The 17,707-nt window shown below is 39.6% G+C and overlaps 1 protein-coding gene across 6 annotated transcripts in view; it reads left to right on the forward strand.

Annotated features, from left to right (window-relative positions):
- The window catches only part of TPD52 (tumor protein D52), a 133,771-nt gene extending 118,914 nt beyond the window's left edge, over window positions 1–14,857 (forward strand). For 4 of the 6 annotated variants that reach the window (XM_086335410.1, XM_086335411.1, XM_086335407.1 and 1 more), the window contains 3 exons: window positions 7,738–7,779; window positions 9,295–9,343; window positions 13,199–14,857. In XM_086335410.1, the coding sequence (XP_086191536.1) occupies window positions 7,738–7,779; window positions 9,295–9,343; window positions 13,199–13,318 (211 nt within the window). In that variant the 3' untranslated portion in view covers window positions 13,319–14,857. The remainder of the gene's footprint in view (window positions 1–7,737; window positions 7,780–9,294; window positions 9,344–13,198) is intronic. The other 2 variants (XM_086335412.1, XM_086335409.1) reach the window with 1 other exon arrangement.
- The last annotated feature ends 2,850 nt before the right edge of the window (window positions 14,858–17,707 follow it).

Here is a 17,707-nt window from a genome sequence, read left to right on the forward strand (position 1 = left end):
AAAGATGAGTACAATAAAGGACAGAAATGGTATGGACCTAACAGGAGCAGAAGATATCAAGATGAGGTGGCAAGAATACACAGAAGAACTGTACAAAAAAGATCTTCACGACCAAGATAATCACGATGGTGTGATCACTGACCTAGAGCCAGACATCCTGGAATGTGAAGTCAAGTGGGCCTTAGAAAGCATCACTATGAACAAAGCTAGTGGAGGTGATGGAATTCCAGTTGAGCTATTCCAAATCCTGAAAGATGATGCTGTGAAAGTGCTGCACTTAATATACCAGCAAATTTGGAAAACTCAGCAGTGGCCACAGGACTGGAAAAGGTCAGTTTTCATTCTAGTCCCAAAGAAAGGCAATGCCAAAGAATGCTCATATTACCGCACAATTACACTTATCTCACATGTTAGCAAAGTAGTGCTCAAAATTCTCTAGCCAGGCTTCAACAGTATGTGAACCGTGAACTTCCTGATGTTCAAGCTGGTTTTAGAAAAGGCAGAGGAACCAGAGATCAAATTGCCAACATCTGCTGGATCATGGAAAAAGCAAGAGCGTTCCAGAAAAACATCTATTTCTGTTTCATTGACTACACCAAAGCCTTTGACTGTGTGGATCACAAAAAACCGGAAAATTCTTCAAGAGATGGGGCTACCAGACCACCTAACCTGCCTCTTGAGAAATCTGTATGCAGGCCAAGAAGCAACAGTTAGAACCAGACATGGTACAACAGACTGGTTCCAAATAGGGAAAGGAGTACATCAAGGCTGCATATTGTCACCCTGCTTTGCAGAGTACATTATGAAAAATGCTGGACTGGATGTAGTACAAGCTGGAATCAAGATTGCCAGGAAAAATATCAATAACCTCAGTTACGCAGATGATACCACCCTTATGGCAGAAAGTGAAGAAGAACTAAAGAGCCTCTTGATGAAAAGTGAAAGAGGAGAGTGGAAAAATTGGCTTAAAACTCAACATTCAGAAAACTAAGATCAAGGCATCCAGTCCAATCACTTCATGGCAAATAGATAGGAAAACGATGGAAACAGTGACGACTATTTTTTTGGCTCCAAAATCACTGAAGATGGTGACTGCAGCCATGCAATTAAAAGACAAATGCTCCTTGGAAGAAAAGCTATGACCAACATAAAATATTTAAAAGCAGAGACATTACTTTGCCGACAGAAGTCTGTCTAGTCAAGGCTATGGTTTTTCCAATGTTCATGTATGGATGTAAGAGTAGGACCATAAAGAAAACTGAGCACTGAAGAATTGATGCTTTTGAACTGTGGTGTTGGGGAAGACTCTTGAGAGTCCCTTGGACTGCAAGGAGATCCAACCAGTTCATCCTAAAGGAAATCAGTCCTGAATATTCATTGGAAGGACTGATGCTGAAGCTGAAACTCCAGTCATTTGGCCACCTGATGCAAAGTGCTGACTCATTTGAAAAGACCCTGATTCTGGGAAAGATTGAAGGCGAGACGACAAGGGGACGACAGAGGATGAGGTGACAGGATGGCGTCACTGACTTGATGGACATGAGTTTGAGCAAGCTCTGGGAGTTGGTGATGGACAGGGAAGCCTGCCGTGCTGTGGTCCATGGGATCGCAAAGAGTCGGAAAAGACTCAGTGCCTGAACTGAAATCAACTTTTCAATTGAGTTAATTTCACTTTAGAAAATCATTTCTCGATCAAGGTGTCCTGATTGTAATCTGATTTATATATAATAGAAAATATATGAAAACATATAATAGGAATTTATGAAACATATATATTAGAGAACATGTATAAAAAAATCTACATCTTTTTAGGTGAGTGAGTCTCAGAGGCAAATACTGACCACATGCCCCCCGAACTGTACAAGAAGAGGAGCGTGGGCAGCAGGCTGAGGGTTTCCATCTGAGCAGCATGGCCTTTCCTCTCGTGGAGGTGGATGCAGGGGCCCCTTTTTGCCAGTGCTTGCAGTAGTTGGGTAATCCTGTTGACTACCCTTTGTTCCAAGTTCATGCTAAACCAGAAGACTTGGGGCGAGGATTTCAGTCTCTGGTGGAATTGTGGGCATTTTGCTGACTTGCATTGTTAGAGCCAGCAACAGTTTTGATTGTACTATTAATACATTATCAGTTAATAAGTTAGCACTTGAGGTGTAGATATTGTCTATGCCTTGGGTGGGTGAGTAAGGAAGAGGAAGAGGAGACGAGGGATGGGGAGAAGGAGAGAGAGGGAAAGAAAGGGAGAGAAGAAAGGAGGAAGAGAGACAGCGACAGAGAGACACAGCGAGAGATGTCTGTTTTTGGCAACCTCACAATTAGGGGTCAGCAGCAGGCCAGAGGAGCCCTCTGAGGACAGACGTCTTGTCCCAGGTGGGTGTTCACAGTCACTCCTCTGCTGTTGGCTTGTTTTCTGCATGCACATGGTAAACATGGACTCGTGCCTTTACTTTTGTTGAGAGAAACTTTAAAGGAGTGTTTTCATTTCACTGGGTGCAGGTGTTTAATTGATGTTCATGTTATTAAGAGCATGCTCTAACAATTCAGCAGCCTCATTAGACAAATATTTCTGATATGTTCAGGAGGATTTGCCTTTCTCTTCAAAAGAACCTTCTCCTTTTGGCCTCTGTTTTAAAAATTGGTTTGGGGTTCATTCAGGTTATTCCAGATGATTCCATTTTGCTGAAAATTTCTACCACTTAATAAGAAATGATCTCTTTTGTTATAATAGGGTACCTTTTGATATGAATTTGTAAAGGTTTTTAAAAAAATTTATTTGGCTGTGCAAGATGTTAGTTGTGGCCTGTGGGGTCTAGTTCCCTGACCAGGTATTGAACGTGGGCCTCCTGCATTGGGAGCGTAGCATCTTAACCACTGGACCACCAAGGAAGTTCCAGAATTTGAAAAACTTTTATGCACTTTCCTATCTTTCATGCTCATACATCCTAATTTCGGTTGCTGCAGTTATTTATTCATTCGTTCTTTAATTCAAAAGTATTTATAGAATGACAGCTTTGTGCCAGGCACTGTCCTGGACTGTAGGGTTTGAGTTACCAGCCAAAATAATAGCTGGGTGAAATTTGAAGGCTTTAAAGGATATAATCTTAGATAAGCATTAACCTGTATTTCAGTTTAAGTCATCTGTAGGGACGTCCCTAGTGGTCCAGTGGAAAAGAATCTGCCTGGCAATGCAGGGCACACACGTTCACTTCAGGGTTGAGGAGCTAAGAGCCCACACGCCATGGGTCAGTTAAGCCTGCACACCACAACTAGAGAGTCCGTGGGATCCTACAAAAGATCCTGAATGATGCAAGGGAGATCTCGTGTGTGATAACTAAGACCCAACACAGCCAAATACATGAATAAGTAAAAAATAAAGTCATCTGTAATAATAATATAATGGTAAACAGTTATAGTAGGTACTGTTAGCTTTTTGATTTTTCAGATGAGGAAAACTGAGCCACAGAAAGGTTAAGTGACTTCCCCATGGTCACACAGCCATCTGGCTGAAGGCCAGGACTTGAACCCAGGCACACACAAGTTCAGGAGCCTGTGGTCCCCTCTGCCTTGTTCTGTCTCCCCAGGGCAACGATAGCTTAAGACTTCGACCCTCCAGCCACTGTCTGGCAGTTACTTTGGTTCATCACCTGTGATCAAGAGATTATTTTGAGGGCAAAAGGGAATAACAATACATGGATGGCTCTTAAAAGCATGCTCGGCACACAGTATGCTTTGAAACATGTTGACCAGCCTCTCTTCTTTCTCTGGCTGCCATTTGCTACATTCTTCCTTCTTCTTTTCCCTCTACTCCTCCCCCTTTAATATTATTAGGGATGAAAAGTTCAAACAGCCATGTAAGAAACAACAAACATTTAAAAAGTCAATTCAGCTTTTTAAAAGAATAACTTCCAAAGTAAGAGCAAATATTAGATTGTAAAATACTTAGTGTGTCTGAGTGAGAGTCAGGTTGTCCTCTTTGATTTTTTTCCTTTAGTGTTTTGAGGAATCCAGATTTACATTCCTGCTTTGATTGTAGGTTACTGTCTTTGAGGGTTGAAATCCAGTTGGAAAAACTTGCAACAAAATTTGCTTTATGCTGCTGCTGCTGCTGCTGCTAAGTTGCTTCAGTCGTGTCCGACTCTGTGCGACCCCATAGACGGCAGCCCACCAGGCTCCCCCGTCCCTGGGATTCTCCAGGCAAGAACACTGGAGTGGGTTGCCATTTCCTTCTCCAATGCATGAAACTGAAAAGTGAGAGTGAAGTCACTCAGTTGTGTCCGACTCTTCACGACCCCATGGACTGCAGCCTACCAGGCTCCTCCGTCCATGGGATTTTCCAGGCAAAAGTACTGGAGTGGGGTGCCATTGCCTTCTCCGAATTTGCTTTATAGATGCTAGCTAATCTTCCCAATATATTAAGATATATTAGAGATAGTTCTGGTCCAGGAGCAATGTGGCTTTTTGCTTTTGAAGTTTTCCATATTATATTTGAACATCAGTGAAATTGGAGGTGATATGTAAGTTGAAGAGAATTGAAACTTTGTGTAACCTTGCATGCTGCTGCTGCTAAGTTGCTTCAGTCATGTCTGACTCTGTGCGACCCCATAGACGGCAGCCCACCAGGCTTCCCCATCCCTGGGATTCTCCAGGCAAGAACACTGGAGTGGGTTGCCATTTCCTTCTCCAATGCATGAAAGTGAAAAGTGAAAGTGAAGTCGCTCAATCGAGTCCAACTCTGTGTGACTCTCTGCAGCCTACCAGGCTCCTCCGTCCATGGGATTTTCTAGGCAAGAGTACTGGAGTGGGGTGCCATTGCCTTCTCCGAACCTTGCATAGGGAAGCTAAAAATGCAAAGACAGCTGACCGATTGTTAGATTACACACTAGCCACCGATAAAATAGAATTTGATCTGAATATGGGTTGTAGAGATGTTCAGGTAGAGAAGCCTTGGTTGGACTTGAAATTAATATGCACTCCTTGTTCTTGCTGCTGTAATGGCTACTTCAAAAATGGCGACACCTTGACTTTGTATTACTCTGATATCAATCTCTGTTCTTTTTAATCTTGTGAAAAGTAACACATACAGAAATTCAACTGTGTTTATCACAAAATGAACACCTTAGTGTTAATTACTTCCTTGCTTTTTGTTACACATTCACACTTACACATATTTAGTGAGTGCATCCTTCATGGTACTCAAATGTTTAAATTCTTTATCTGCTATAGCTGCTGATTGAAGTGCAATACCAGCAAGAGTGACTTTGTCATTATCCCATAAAGGAACCTAAAGTCCTCTACAGGAGATGCTATACTATTTCTTAGTATTCTCAAAGAGATCGTTTTTAACATTCTTTAAGTCATATCACAAACATCTTTGGCATCTGCTAGGCACTTAATATGGAGTGCCTCTCATTTCTCTCAGTACTTTTCTATGATAATGTTGTAAAAACAAAATATTTTTTAAAAGTTATCTGTATTTCCAACATTATTGAGTTTTCTCCTAACTGTTTACCCTGTTGGTCAGTTTCCCCTGTCCCCCTAATGTCCCCTCTCAATGATGCTCCACCGCCATCCTTCTCTTACCTAATCCAGGGAGGACCCCTTGATGAGTCATGCATAGCTCCCCACTGCTTTCCTGTTTTAATTCTTCATCCCCTGAAAATTCCAGGTGACATTTACAATTCAGTTTTTCAACTTTTATGATCAGGACTTGTTTCTTATGGAGTATAATCCTGAATTGACTTCTGCCCTGGATGTTAACTTCATAGTCAATTTGATGCGTCTAGAATTAACTCGCTTTTATGATTTTTCTCCTCACTCTGCCTTTGCCCTAGTTCCTTTAAACTAACTTGTCTCCTGGTTTAAAGGGGCACAGAACACACCAGATGACCACTGGAGGAAATGATCTTTTATGTAGATGCTTAGGGACAATGACCAGAATTAACTGTCCATTTCTGAATTTGTACTTACTTCATTCACCCATTTTCTCATTTTGTTGATACTATGGAATTCACTGTGTGAGTCCTGTGGACAAACAACTTATCACTGGCTTAGCTATTATGTACTTTCTTTTGCCAGAATTTATTTCTGCCAAAATGTTCTAGTGAAGAGTCTTTTGGTTAAGTGGAATAGAAGACTGACTTTGCTCACCTAAAAAGGGAAAGGCGTTGCACAGAATGAAGGTTGTTTTGTAATTCAAGACAAGGAAAGGAAGCAAGCCCAGCCCCATCCAGATTAGTCCTGCAGATTGGAAAGCTGTTAGAAGTCAAGGTAGCTTCTAGAGCCCAAAGAAACCAAGAAACTCCTTTCTGTCACACTTGAGCCCTCTTTTCTTCATGGTCATCTCTCCTTCCTTTCCTCTTCCTCTCTGCTCATATGCAAATCTTTCTTTGGGAATTGGCTTCCTCTGTACTCTTACAACTTTTACCTGTTCCCCAAAAATATCTTCCTCAACATCAAAGCCTCCATGAGTTTTTAGCTCAAGTGCCTACCACTAACTGATTAGCGCCTTAGTGTTTTAATTACACAATCCCAGGATAAGAATCTTAATTGTATCAAATAGTTTTGTTTTTCTTTTCATTCAGTCTAAACAATTTGTAGATTACCAGAAGATTAATTTTGGTGGGTGGAACTCTACTGATGGTAGAAGGTGGCTTTGGCAAGGTGGCTGTGACAATAGAGGCAGCTTCATGTCAGGTCGATTTCTCTCTCTCATTTCTTGTCTCATTGTAACAAAGATTTGGGACAATAGACTAATTACAGCTCACACAGACAGGATTTCTCAGTTCCTATCTCAATGATTTCTCAGTTCCTATCTCGATGTAGCAAGGATTTGAAATGACTGACTGGTTACAGCTCAGTTACAGTTCTTTTATTAAACAGAGGGGATAGTACATTCCCAAGACGTGGGAGCAGGCTGACCCCGAAGGAGTGGCAGTGATCGCGCTCTGCTTCCCTTTTTATACTCCCCGTCTCCTCCTCTTGATTCTGCGCTGTGCATAATAGGGCTTGTACCCACCACCAGTCAGGAAAGGGAATGCAAATAGGCGTATGCTCAAGGGTGTTGACAGCTGCAAGTTGTATAATGACAGGGGGCAAATCTTATTTGAATGGCCTATAAGGACATTTAGTTTAATTAAGAGCAAGTACAGGTTTCTTACTAGAAAACTGACTACTGCTACTAAGAAGTGATGTCATTTTAAAGTCACTTGAAGTTGTCAAATAGTGATTCTGAGACCTTTCTGTTCTGGTACCAAATGTGTGGGAGAATGATGGCTGCAGGAACTCTTCAGTGGTCTTGCTTGTGTGTGTGTGTGTGTGTGTGTGTGTGTGTACACGTACCTGTATGTGTGTGCTTCATCTTTTGAGGGGAGGTGGTGAGCACTAGATTAGGAGTTCAAAGACCTAAGTTCCATTTATGATTCTGCTGTGACCTATAAATTATTAACTCTTGAGCTTGATGCCAGATGCCTTACAGGTACTGGTGAAAGCACTCGACAGTTTTCAAAGTGCTATAAAAATGCCAAGTTGATTTATTAGCTGAATTATGAACTACTGGAATCAAATTGGCTCATGAATAAAAGTTACATTGTGCTAACTTTGATCCCCTCCACCTCAAAAAGCAAGTAATTTTTTATGGTGCCAGAAGAACAAGATTCTAGAAAACTAAATTTTGTTTGCTTTTTATAATATCTAATCGCCACTTTACTAACTCCATTTCTGTCTCTTTTTAATGCTGCCTCTTAGCATACGCTCCATTCAACACTCAATTAGCATGCCTGCTATGAGGTAAAGTATATTTTCACAAAATGTAGTTGGTCTTATGCTTTCTTACTTTTTATTCAGATGTTTCTCTTGAATGTTCTGAAGTAGGAGCTAGAAGTCTGCTCTAAACAAGCTGTGAAAACTGTTACTAGCTTTCAGTTGGTCTTCCCAATGTTTTTGGGCTGGTGTAAGAAATCCATTAAATGTTTGTGATTTTAAAAAGGAATTATTATTTCTACTTTATTTTGTAAACCTGTTAAATTTTTTCATTCTGGAATCTGTTTAATTAAAAAAAAATTGAACACTGCTTATCTGATCAACCTTTTCTTTTCGTGGATGTAGGTGGCCCACCTCCTCTGTTCACATTAGCTTTAGTTACAGTCTCCCTTTTTCTCATCATCCCCATTTCTACTTCCTTCATCCCATTGGGACATCTGGAACCAACTGAGACCTCGTTCTAGTGTCCTCTTTCATCAGTAAGCACTTGCAGGTGGCACCTTTTACTACCTCACCTGACCTCTCTGTAGAGGCAGAGAATTTTTCAACAATGTACGCTTGACTTGAACTTTAGTGTTCATTGGAACTACCTGGAGGGCTTGTTAAAAGTCCCTGCCTGGTGGGCCCATGTTGACTTTCTGATTCTGTAAGCCTGGGGTGGGACCTGAAAATTTGCTTTCCTAACAACTTCCCAAGGGCTACTGATACAGCTGGTCTGGGGATCACTCTTTGGGACCGACTGCCCGTCACGATGGTAGGAAGGGGGAAGCCCATTTTTCCTTCTTCTCCTGTTTCATCATGGTAGCAGGAAGGATATTGGAGATCAGGTGGATCGTATAAAACTTTGGAAACCGAGGTGAAAGCGACACACGGGCACTGTGACCCTCCCTAACTAATGCGGATGGATGTGAAGGCACGGGAGCGGCTTCCTGTGGGCTTGGAGAGCCTCTGTTAGTTGGGGCAGCTTTGTGAAGTGGCCAAATCGAGTTCCGTGCCCCTCCCTTCCTTTTGGTCTCTGTTTCTCCTGTTATGCTGCTCCTGGGAACCAGGATCCCTGGTGTGGAACCTCCTGTGGTTTGCTTGTCCTGCTGAGCTGATGTGGGTTTAGGTAGAAATCTTGCCAGGCAACGTATGAATTTAAACATTAGTTCTGGACTGTAGCACTTTAACCAAAGTCAGACTGAGCTAACAGTGGCTTTTTCTTATATGGTGACCAGTTGGTTGAGGAAGTGATAGACTTGTTGTACCTGACTTTGTTCCCTCTTCTCACACATGTATTTTTATCTGTATGTCTAACACTGGCTCCGTTCAAAGAATCAAAAAGATTGTTGTAGAAATCTTAGAACAGAAGTTGATAATCTCACATCATAAGACACCATTTGTATGTATGCCTATGGTACAGGTGTTATATATGGTTTATGTGTTCTTTTGCTGATTGAGAATAATGGCCAAGGGGAATACAGTCAACTAATAATGTTTTCTGAATTGTTGAAATTTTTGTTCCGTGTGTGTAATTTTATTATTTTTCTTTTCTCTCCATAGAAACTCCCCAACTTTCAAATCATTTGAAGAAAAGGTTGAAAACTTAAAGGCAAGTAAAGAACAGGGTCTTTTTGTTATCTTGTTTGGTGCCTGAACTTTCTTTGTTGTAGGTAGATTATTCAAATTAGAATTTCCTTTCAAAAATATTTAAAGAACTTTAATAACTTTAATCTTTACCTTTTAATGGGTATTTAAGGTGATATATTGGAGAAGGAAATGGCAACCCACTCCAGTATTCTTGCCTGGAGAATACCATGGACAGAGGACCCTGGCAGGCTATAGTCCATGGGGTTGCAAGAGTTGGACATGACTTAGCGACTAAACCAACCAAGGTGATAAATACTCTTAATATAATTTTTTGAGTATATATTGTAGTATGACAGCATGAGTGCTGAAAAGAAACATGTAATTTTTAAAAGTAGTACTTCAGAAGTTTGTGCTGCTTTTTTATTATTCACTTCAAATACTTTTGTAATTGGACAAAATGTAATACAAATCTCATTGTAGAAAATTAAAAACAATATAGAAAAGCACAAAGAATAAAACATAAAAACATGGTCCTACAACCCAGGAACAGTGATATGTTGTAGGACTATACTATTACACTTTAAAAAAAATTAACCAGGGACTTCCCTGGTGGTCCAGTGGTTAAGAATCTGCCTTGCAATGCAATGGACGTAGATTAGATTCCTGGGTGGGGAACTAAGATGCCACATGCTGTGGGGCAACTAAGCCCAAGAATTGCAATTAGGGAGTGTGTGCACCACAGTGAAAGACCCTGCATGACACAAGGAAGATCTTGTATGCTACAACAAAGACCTGATGCAGCCAAATAAATATTAAAAAAAAAAAGAACCATAAGTCATAAACATTTTTCGGTATCATTAAATATTCTTCAATATTATGTTTAACGGCTGCTTGCATAGCCTTATAATGGATATTGTTTGTTCAGTCCTTAATTATTGGACATTTTTATTATGATGACGATGCTGTGGTGATCATTGATGATTCACTTTTATTTTTTGATTGCTTTGATTTTGGTGAAGGTGGACATTTGCCCATAATAATCAACTTTATGAATTTGTAAATTGCATTACCTTCAAGATTATATTCGAAACTATAAAATCATCAAGGATCACAAGTGATGAGAAATGATGTTTTGTTCCCATCCACTGCCCAACCTTCTCCACAGAGTTTGTACGAAGCCCATATGTTCATTTTTTCCAAAACGAATTCTGGTAATTATGGTGGATATCTTTAAAATAAAATATCTTAAGTAATAAAAACAAATTAATAAAATTAAAAAAAATTAAATTAAATTAAAAAAAAACAAATTAAAACTAGTAACTTAAGTATTAAGATAAAACTGATATCTTAAGTATTTCATCTATATCAGCTTTAAAATAATCGTATTTTATCTTTCAGAATTGTAATTGAGTCATTTCTTTTTAAATACAGCTTTTTAAAATTACAGAATCAGGGTATGCTAATAGAAAGAAAACCAAACACTGTATCACAGGCTGGATCTTTTTTTCTTACATATAGAAACACTACTCCCACCTTTTCTCTTTCTACATAAATGTGTGTTTTTCAAAAAGGAATCACACTGTACACACAGCCCTGCAACTTGTTCATTTAATGCCCCCAGCATGCATGCTCTAATGAATCCACAAATTCAGGCCCCTGTTCTTTTTGCTCACTGATGCTTTTCAGTGGCCTGGAAGAGTCCTTGACACACTGCAGCTACTTAATAAATATTTGATGAGCAAAAAAATACATCACGGTCATTCTTCTAGGTCAGTACCAGAGGCCTGCTTTATTCTTGTTAATTCCTACTTAGGTATTTGAAAACAAATTGCATCCCAAGAAGTCAAGGTTTTACTCTAATTCAGTTCTCAAAATTTTAGGAATATCATAGTCTCTCCTTGAAATTACCCTGAGTGTTAGTTTTTGAAATGACTAGCTGGAAAACCAGGCAGCCTCTGTTCTTTTAACAATGAAGAGGAGGAGAAACTTCCAGGTCATTACTATGTACTCTCCTCCTGAGTATATTCAGACTCTATAAAATCAGTTTTTGAAATATGACTAGGCACCATTCAGATTTTTAAAAAATGTAATTTTTAAAAGTATATAATGTATTAGACAAATATCACAAAGGAAGCTGTAAAATATAGTTGTATGCTTGGGATATAGTTTTTCCTAACTTACACTGATATTCAGTTAAACATGGGGTCTACTTGTACTTTCATTTAGGTTGTGGATTGAGTCATTAACTGTGATTCTTGAGCATTTGCCATGTACCAGGAGATGAGTATTGGGCACTGGGAATACCACAGTGACCAAGAGTGACACAGACGCTTTCTGAAGATGTTGAGGCAATTAAATGGCCAATGAAAATAAAGGGGGGGTAAGGGCTTCCCAAGTGGCTCAGTGGTAAAGAATCCACTTGCAACGCAGGAGAGGCAGGAAACACAGTTTCAATCCCTAAGTTGGAAAGATGCCATGGAGAAAGAAATGGCAACCCACTCCAGTATTCTTGCCTGGAAAATCCCATGGACAGAGGAGCCTGGTGGGCTATAGTCCACGGGGTCACAAAAGAGTTTGAAATGACTTAGTGACTAAACAACAACAACAACAAAGCACTAGGACAGTGGAGGTCAAGGGCGCAGTGAGGATCAGCAGTGGGACTCTGCCACCCTTGGCAGGAGGGAAGGTCAGAGAGACTTCTCTGAAGATGCAGTAATGTACATGGAGGCCTTTAGGTTGAAAGGAATGTTTGAAGCTTTGGGGACCCTTTGAGGAACTTTACTGTGCTATAGGTTATAAAGCAAGAGACAGAGCTAGATAGGTGGGCCACCTTAAAGAAAAGGTGGGAAGCGACTGAAAGATTTTAAGCAATCCGAGTCATACATTCTTCTGTGCATTTTAGAAAGATTCAGTGTTGGCCCTGCAGAACTAAGGGGAGAGAGACTGGAGAAGGAGACAAGGTGGGAGGAAGGTGTTGTGATCAGGTCAAAGATGATGGAGTATGAGTCGAGCTAGTGCCAATGGAACGGAGTCGAAAGATATTTAGAATTTAGAAGTGACAGACAAAAAGTTAGTGATCGACTGGATGGGGAACAAGATGGGGAAGGACCAAGGATAACAAAGCAGTCTGACTGGGAGGTGCTTCTGCCATTCACGGCCTTGGAGTGGGAAGGGACCAGTGGCGGGAGGAGCTGTTTTAGACTTATAAATTGCAAGAGGTCTTCTTAACATTTTCTTATGGTTAAGGAATGTTTTAATAAATTTAATAACCATACAGTGGATACAAGTCATGCCAATTTTTCAGACAATTCAAAGATTTTGGATGGGAGGCCAGAAAGAATGAGAGTGCAAATTTCAACTAGATTCCAACTGTTAATGAGTCTGTGGCCAGTCACGACTGAGCTAAGAGCATCATGCTGTGTCTGGGAAACATACATGTATTTCTTTCCTTTGTTTTACTCAATAATATTTCACAAAATGTTATCTAGATATAGAGAGTTCAGTAAATTCTTTAGCATAACAGGCCTTATATAATTCTATAAATTTTATATTAAATATATTTAAATTTATATAATATTTTATATTTAATTCTATATTTATAAAGATAAATTTCCCTGTGAAGAACAATAAGCAGATGGGGGAGAAAGTAAAGGGGTAGAATTTACCAATTTGAATATTTTCAGCACGGAAACTGCCTAAGTTTTTCTATGAAACTGCATGGAACATGACCACAGTACTAAATCTGTACAAATCTAATAATCACTGAGCTCTCGGGCTCCTGGTTTATTTTTTCTTCAAAGTAAGATTTGAGTTACTTTATGCAGAGTCAGCGAATTGTGTGTTCCATAACGTCTCTTCCTTTTTGAACTTTTCAAAGTCTAAAGTCGGGGGAAACAAGCCTGCTGGTGGTGATTTCGGAGAAGTCTTGAATTCGACTGCAAGCGCCAGTGCTACCACCACGGAGCCTATTCCAGAGCAGACGCAGGAGGGCCTGTGAGCCTCCCACCTTTGTTCTGCTGCTCACTGCCAGATGCTGCAAGCGAGATCCAAGCACATCTTGTCAACATTCATTGCCATGAACTTCCACCAGATGTGCTTTTGTTGAGCTTTACATATTCCTTTGACCAAATAGCTTGTGGGTTGAACAATGTAAAAGTATCTTCACTTCTATTCCTGGGAAACACCCTTTAGTGTGCATTTCAGCCCCTTTATTTAGCAAATGTCACGATGAAAACACATCTAGTACCTGGGGATCCTCACTAGAATGAAATGAGAAGCTGTGGGTTATCATAATTGCTTACACAATTGCTCTGGGTGTGGGCTACCAGTTTGATCTTTTTCTTCTATACAGGTTTCTGTTTTTCCTCTTTGAATCTCTGTATATTTGATTCCTAGGTTAGACTCTTCTTTAAAATGCTCTGCATCCTGCTTATTAAAAAAGTTTTGGCGAAATGTTCTTTACCTCCGAGGGAAGAACTAAACAGCTACACAAAATATTTTTGAGTATCGTTTGGGGATAAAGTATCTTATATCTTGGGTGTCTGAAGACACCAGACTAAGTAAATCTTCTCTATATTCAGTTTCTTATAGTTTTGTAAGTGACATTATGTACAGTAATTTCAAATCCTAGGTGACCTGAGAGTGGAGCCCTTTGTTTATCACCATCTGTGACAGTAACCATTTCAGTGTCATGGTTATTATGCTACTTATAGCTACTTATTTTTCACCAGATTAAAATTTTAGTTTTGGAGGAAATTATAAGGTAACATTCTAAATCAAGTATATTGTATTATCAATAGGTTGAAATTTGAACACTGTCCTCAAACGTTCAGTTCCAAAGCCTGAAAGTTTTTTTAGATCTAGGTAGCTGAAAAGTGCTAAAATCAATCGCATTAGGGGAAACGCTGTCTTCATTTAATTCATTTAGCAGCATTTAAAATAAGCACACCAAGTTATATGACTAATATAACTTGAAAAATTTTTATACTAAGGGGTTGGTAATAACTCCTGAGGATTTCATGCATTAATAAAAATCAACTCATCATTTTCTACTTACTTGTTTTCAGTTTGTTAGAAATTACAAAATGATACTGTAGGCATTGCCCCCTGCTTTGAAAACAGAGTGTCAGGGCTGAATGAACCAAAGCCTCTGGAAGTATCTGCATGGAGGCCAAGGTACTCTCATTAACTCTACTAGTTACTTACTCATCATCACTATCTTTTCCTTATGCTGTGTATGGTTATGGCCTACAACGTTGTATTTGTTATTTATCAAGTTGTGATTGTTTTATTATTGTTTATGCCAAATGTTAATTGCCAAGTTTGGAGTGACCTAAAGCATTTTTTAAAAGCATGACTAGATTTACTTGGGGATAAATTATCTTATGAAAACCAAATCTGAAAAGCTACAAGTGTTGATTGTTGTGAAGTAACATGCTGCCCTTTTTGATTGCTGGAGCTTTTGTGAGCACTTCAGATGCAATTGAAACTCTGCTCTATTACATGTGAAAAGCTTAATAAATTCTGTGTGTCAGTAGCACAGGTCCCAATATTTATTATGAGACCAATGGTCTGGAAACAGCTTGTTGTATTACATAATCAACTGGTACCCAGGCTTTAAAAAAAAAAAAGGCAATTTTTTACCATCTGCTTTATATCATTGCTTCATGGTATCAGACTACCATATTTACTTGCAAACGCTTTAAGGCAAAGGTTGTTGAAGCATTGTCCCAGAGGAATCCATGTGTATACATTTGTCTTTTTAAAGAGATACTATGGTTACTCAATAAGGCTGGTAAGTTATTTTTTCAACCAGTTAGTCTTTCAGTTGCTTTTATCACATCTTTCATCACACTGATTCTTGGATGTCCTCCTCTGTTACTGTCTTTTTAATAAGGCAAAATGGAGAAGATGGCGATTTCCTCAGTTTAACAAAATATCCTCAAATCTCTTTATTTTATGGGAGAAATGATAGAGGTAGGGTTGGAAGGTGGGATGGGTGTACGTGGGTACTGGTGATGGTCGTAAAAGAAGAAAATGGAGAAACACTTTTATAGACATCTACCTAAACTTAATTTAGAAATGATTTAATCTATGGCAAAGCACTCTGCCTCTAAAGAAGCAACAAAAAAGTAGAGGGAGGATAAATGTAGAAAAATACACATCAACCTAGAAATCTTATTCCAAGTAGTCTCTATGGAAGATCCAATATTACAGATTCACAGATACTTAAGCAATTTAGAACACAGTAATTACTAAGAGCACCAGAGAGGGATCCTGGTTATTCTACTGTGTTTCATGTTTGACACTAGAAGAGCATAGCAACAAGACTGAGAGCTCAGATACTTAAGGATTCAAGAAGAGTGATAGAAGAAAACAAATCCTAAAATTATCCCCTTCTTACAAAGGGATATCCTTAATTTATCGAGCTTGTGGGAAATAAAGCAAGAATTCTTACACCTATGAAGCCAAAGGAATCCAAGGAAGAGAGTAGAAACCATTGGATTATTTTAATAGTAATTCAAACTACTGAAATAGAGGGGAAAAAATAATGTTGAATTTGGACTATTTCTGGATCTGTTAATGAAGAAATACTACTGTTTATTTTTTTTTTTTTTGTATAGTATTTGAAAACAATAAAAAGTCTATAATTTGGGCATGAGTTCTTTTGTATGTATTATCTGCTGAGGAAAGCGGTAAATCCATTAATTATACAACTTCTCTCCATACTCATATCCTGGGTATAGAAAGAACCAGCAGTAGCTGTATGGAATCAATTTATCAAACAAAAAAGCTACATGCTGACTACACAAAGACATTTGTAAGTGACTTTTTGCTCAGTTTGTGCCAGAGATGCTGCATAAGGTCCTATGTAAGGATTGCATGTTTCTTTATATTAAGACCCAAATGACAGAACAGATTTTTATCCATAATGGAGAGACACTGGGCCATTAATTAGTGAACTGTCCCACTGTAACTGGATTAATTATAGAGACCATTTAGTTTTCAGTTACTAAGAAAGCACTCAGCAGTGGCCACAGGACTGGAAAAGGTCCGTTTTCATTCCAATCCCAAAGAAAGGCAATGCCAAAGAATGCTCAAACTACCGCACAATTGCACTCATCTCACACGCTAGTAAAGTAATGCTCAAAATTCTCCAAGCCAGGCTTCAGCAATATGTGAACTGTGAACTTCCTGATGTTCAAGCTGGTTTTAGAAAAGGCAGAGGAACCAGAGATCAAATTGCCAACATCTGCTGGATCATGGAAAAAGCAAGAGAGTTCCAGAAAAACATCTATTTCTGCTTTATTGACTATGCCAAAGCCTTTGACTGTGAGGATCACAATAAACTGTGGAAAATTCTTCAAGAGATGGGAATACCAGACCACTTGATCTGCCTCTTGAGAAACCTGTATGCAGGTCAGGAAGCAGCAGTTAGAGCTGGACATGGAACAACAGACTGGTTCCAAATAGGAAAAGGAGTTCGTCAAGGCTGTATATTGTCACCCTGCTTATTTAACTTCTATGCAGAGTACATCATGAGAAACGCTGGACTGGAAGAAACACAAGCTGGAATCAAGATTGCCGGGAGAAATATCAATAACCTCAGATATGCTGATGACACCACCCTTATGGCAGAAAGTGAAGAGGAACTCAAAAGCCTCTTGAGGAAAGTGAAAGTGGAGAGTGAAAAAGTTGGCTTAAAGCTCAACATTCAGAAAACGAAGATTATGGCATCCAGTCCCATCACTTCATGGGAAATAGATGGGGAAACAGTGGAAACAGTGTCAGACTTTATTTTTCTGGGCTCCAAAATCACTACAGATGGTGACTGCAGCCATGAAATTAAAAGACGCTTACTCCTTGGAAGAAAAGTCATGACCAACCTAGATAACATATTCAAAAGCAGAGACATTACTTTGCCAACAAAGGTTCGTCTAGTCAAGGCTATGGTTTTTCCTGTGGTCATGTATGGATGTGAGAGTTGGACTGTGAAGTAGGCTGAGTGCCGAAGAATTGATGCTTTTGAACTGTGGTGTTGGAGAAGACTCTTGAGAGTCCCTTGGACTGCAAGGAGATCCAACCAGTCAATTCTAAAGGAGATTAGCCCTGGGATTTCTTTGGAAGGAATGATGCTAAAGCTGAAACCAGTACTTTGGCCACCTCATGTGAAGAGTTGACTCATTGGAAAAGACTCTGATGCTGGGAGGGATTGGGGGCAAGAGGAGAAGGGGACGCCAGAGGATGAGATGGCTGGATGGCATCACTGACTCAATGGACGTGAGTCTGAGTGAACTCTGGGAGTTGGTGATGGACAGGGAGGCCTGGCATGCTGCGATTCATGGGGTCGCAAAGAGTCAGACGTGACTGAGCGACTGATCTGATC

The sequence above is a fragment of the Bos grunniens genome, chromosome 14, assembly GCF_055505025.1.
Source record: "Bos grunniens cultivar Pamir isolate PY7600 chromosome 14, Bosgru_T2T1.0, whole genome shotgun sequence".
Classification (NCBI taxonomy): domain Eukaryota; kingdom Metazoa; phylum Chordata; class Mammalia; order Artiodactyla; family Bovidae; genus Bos; species Bos grunniens.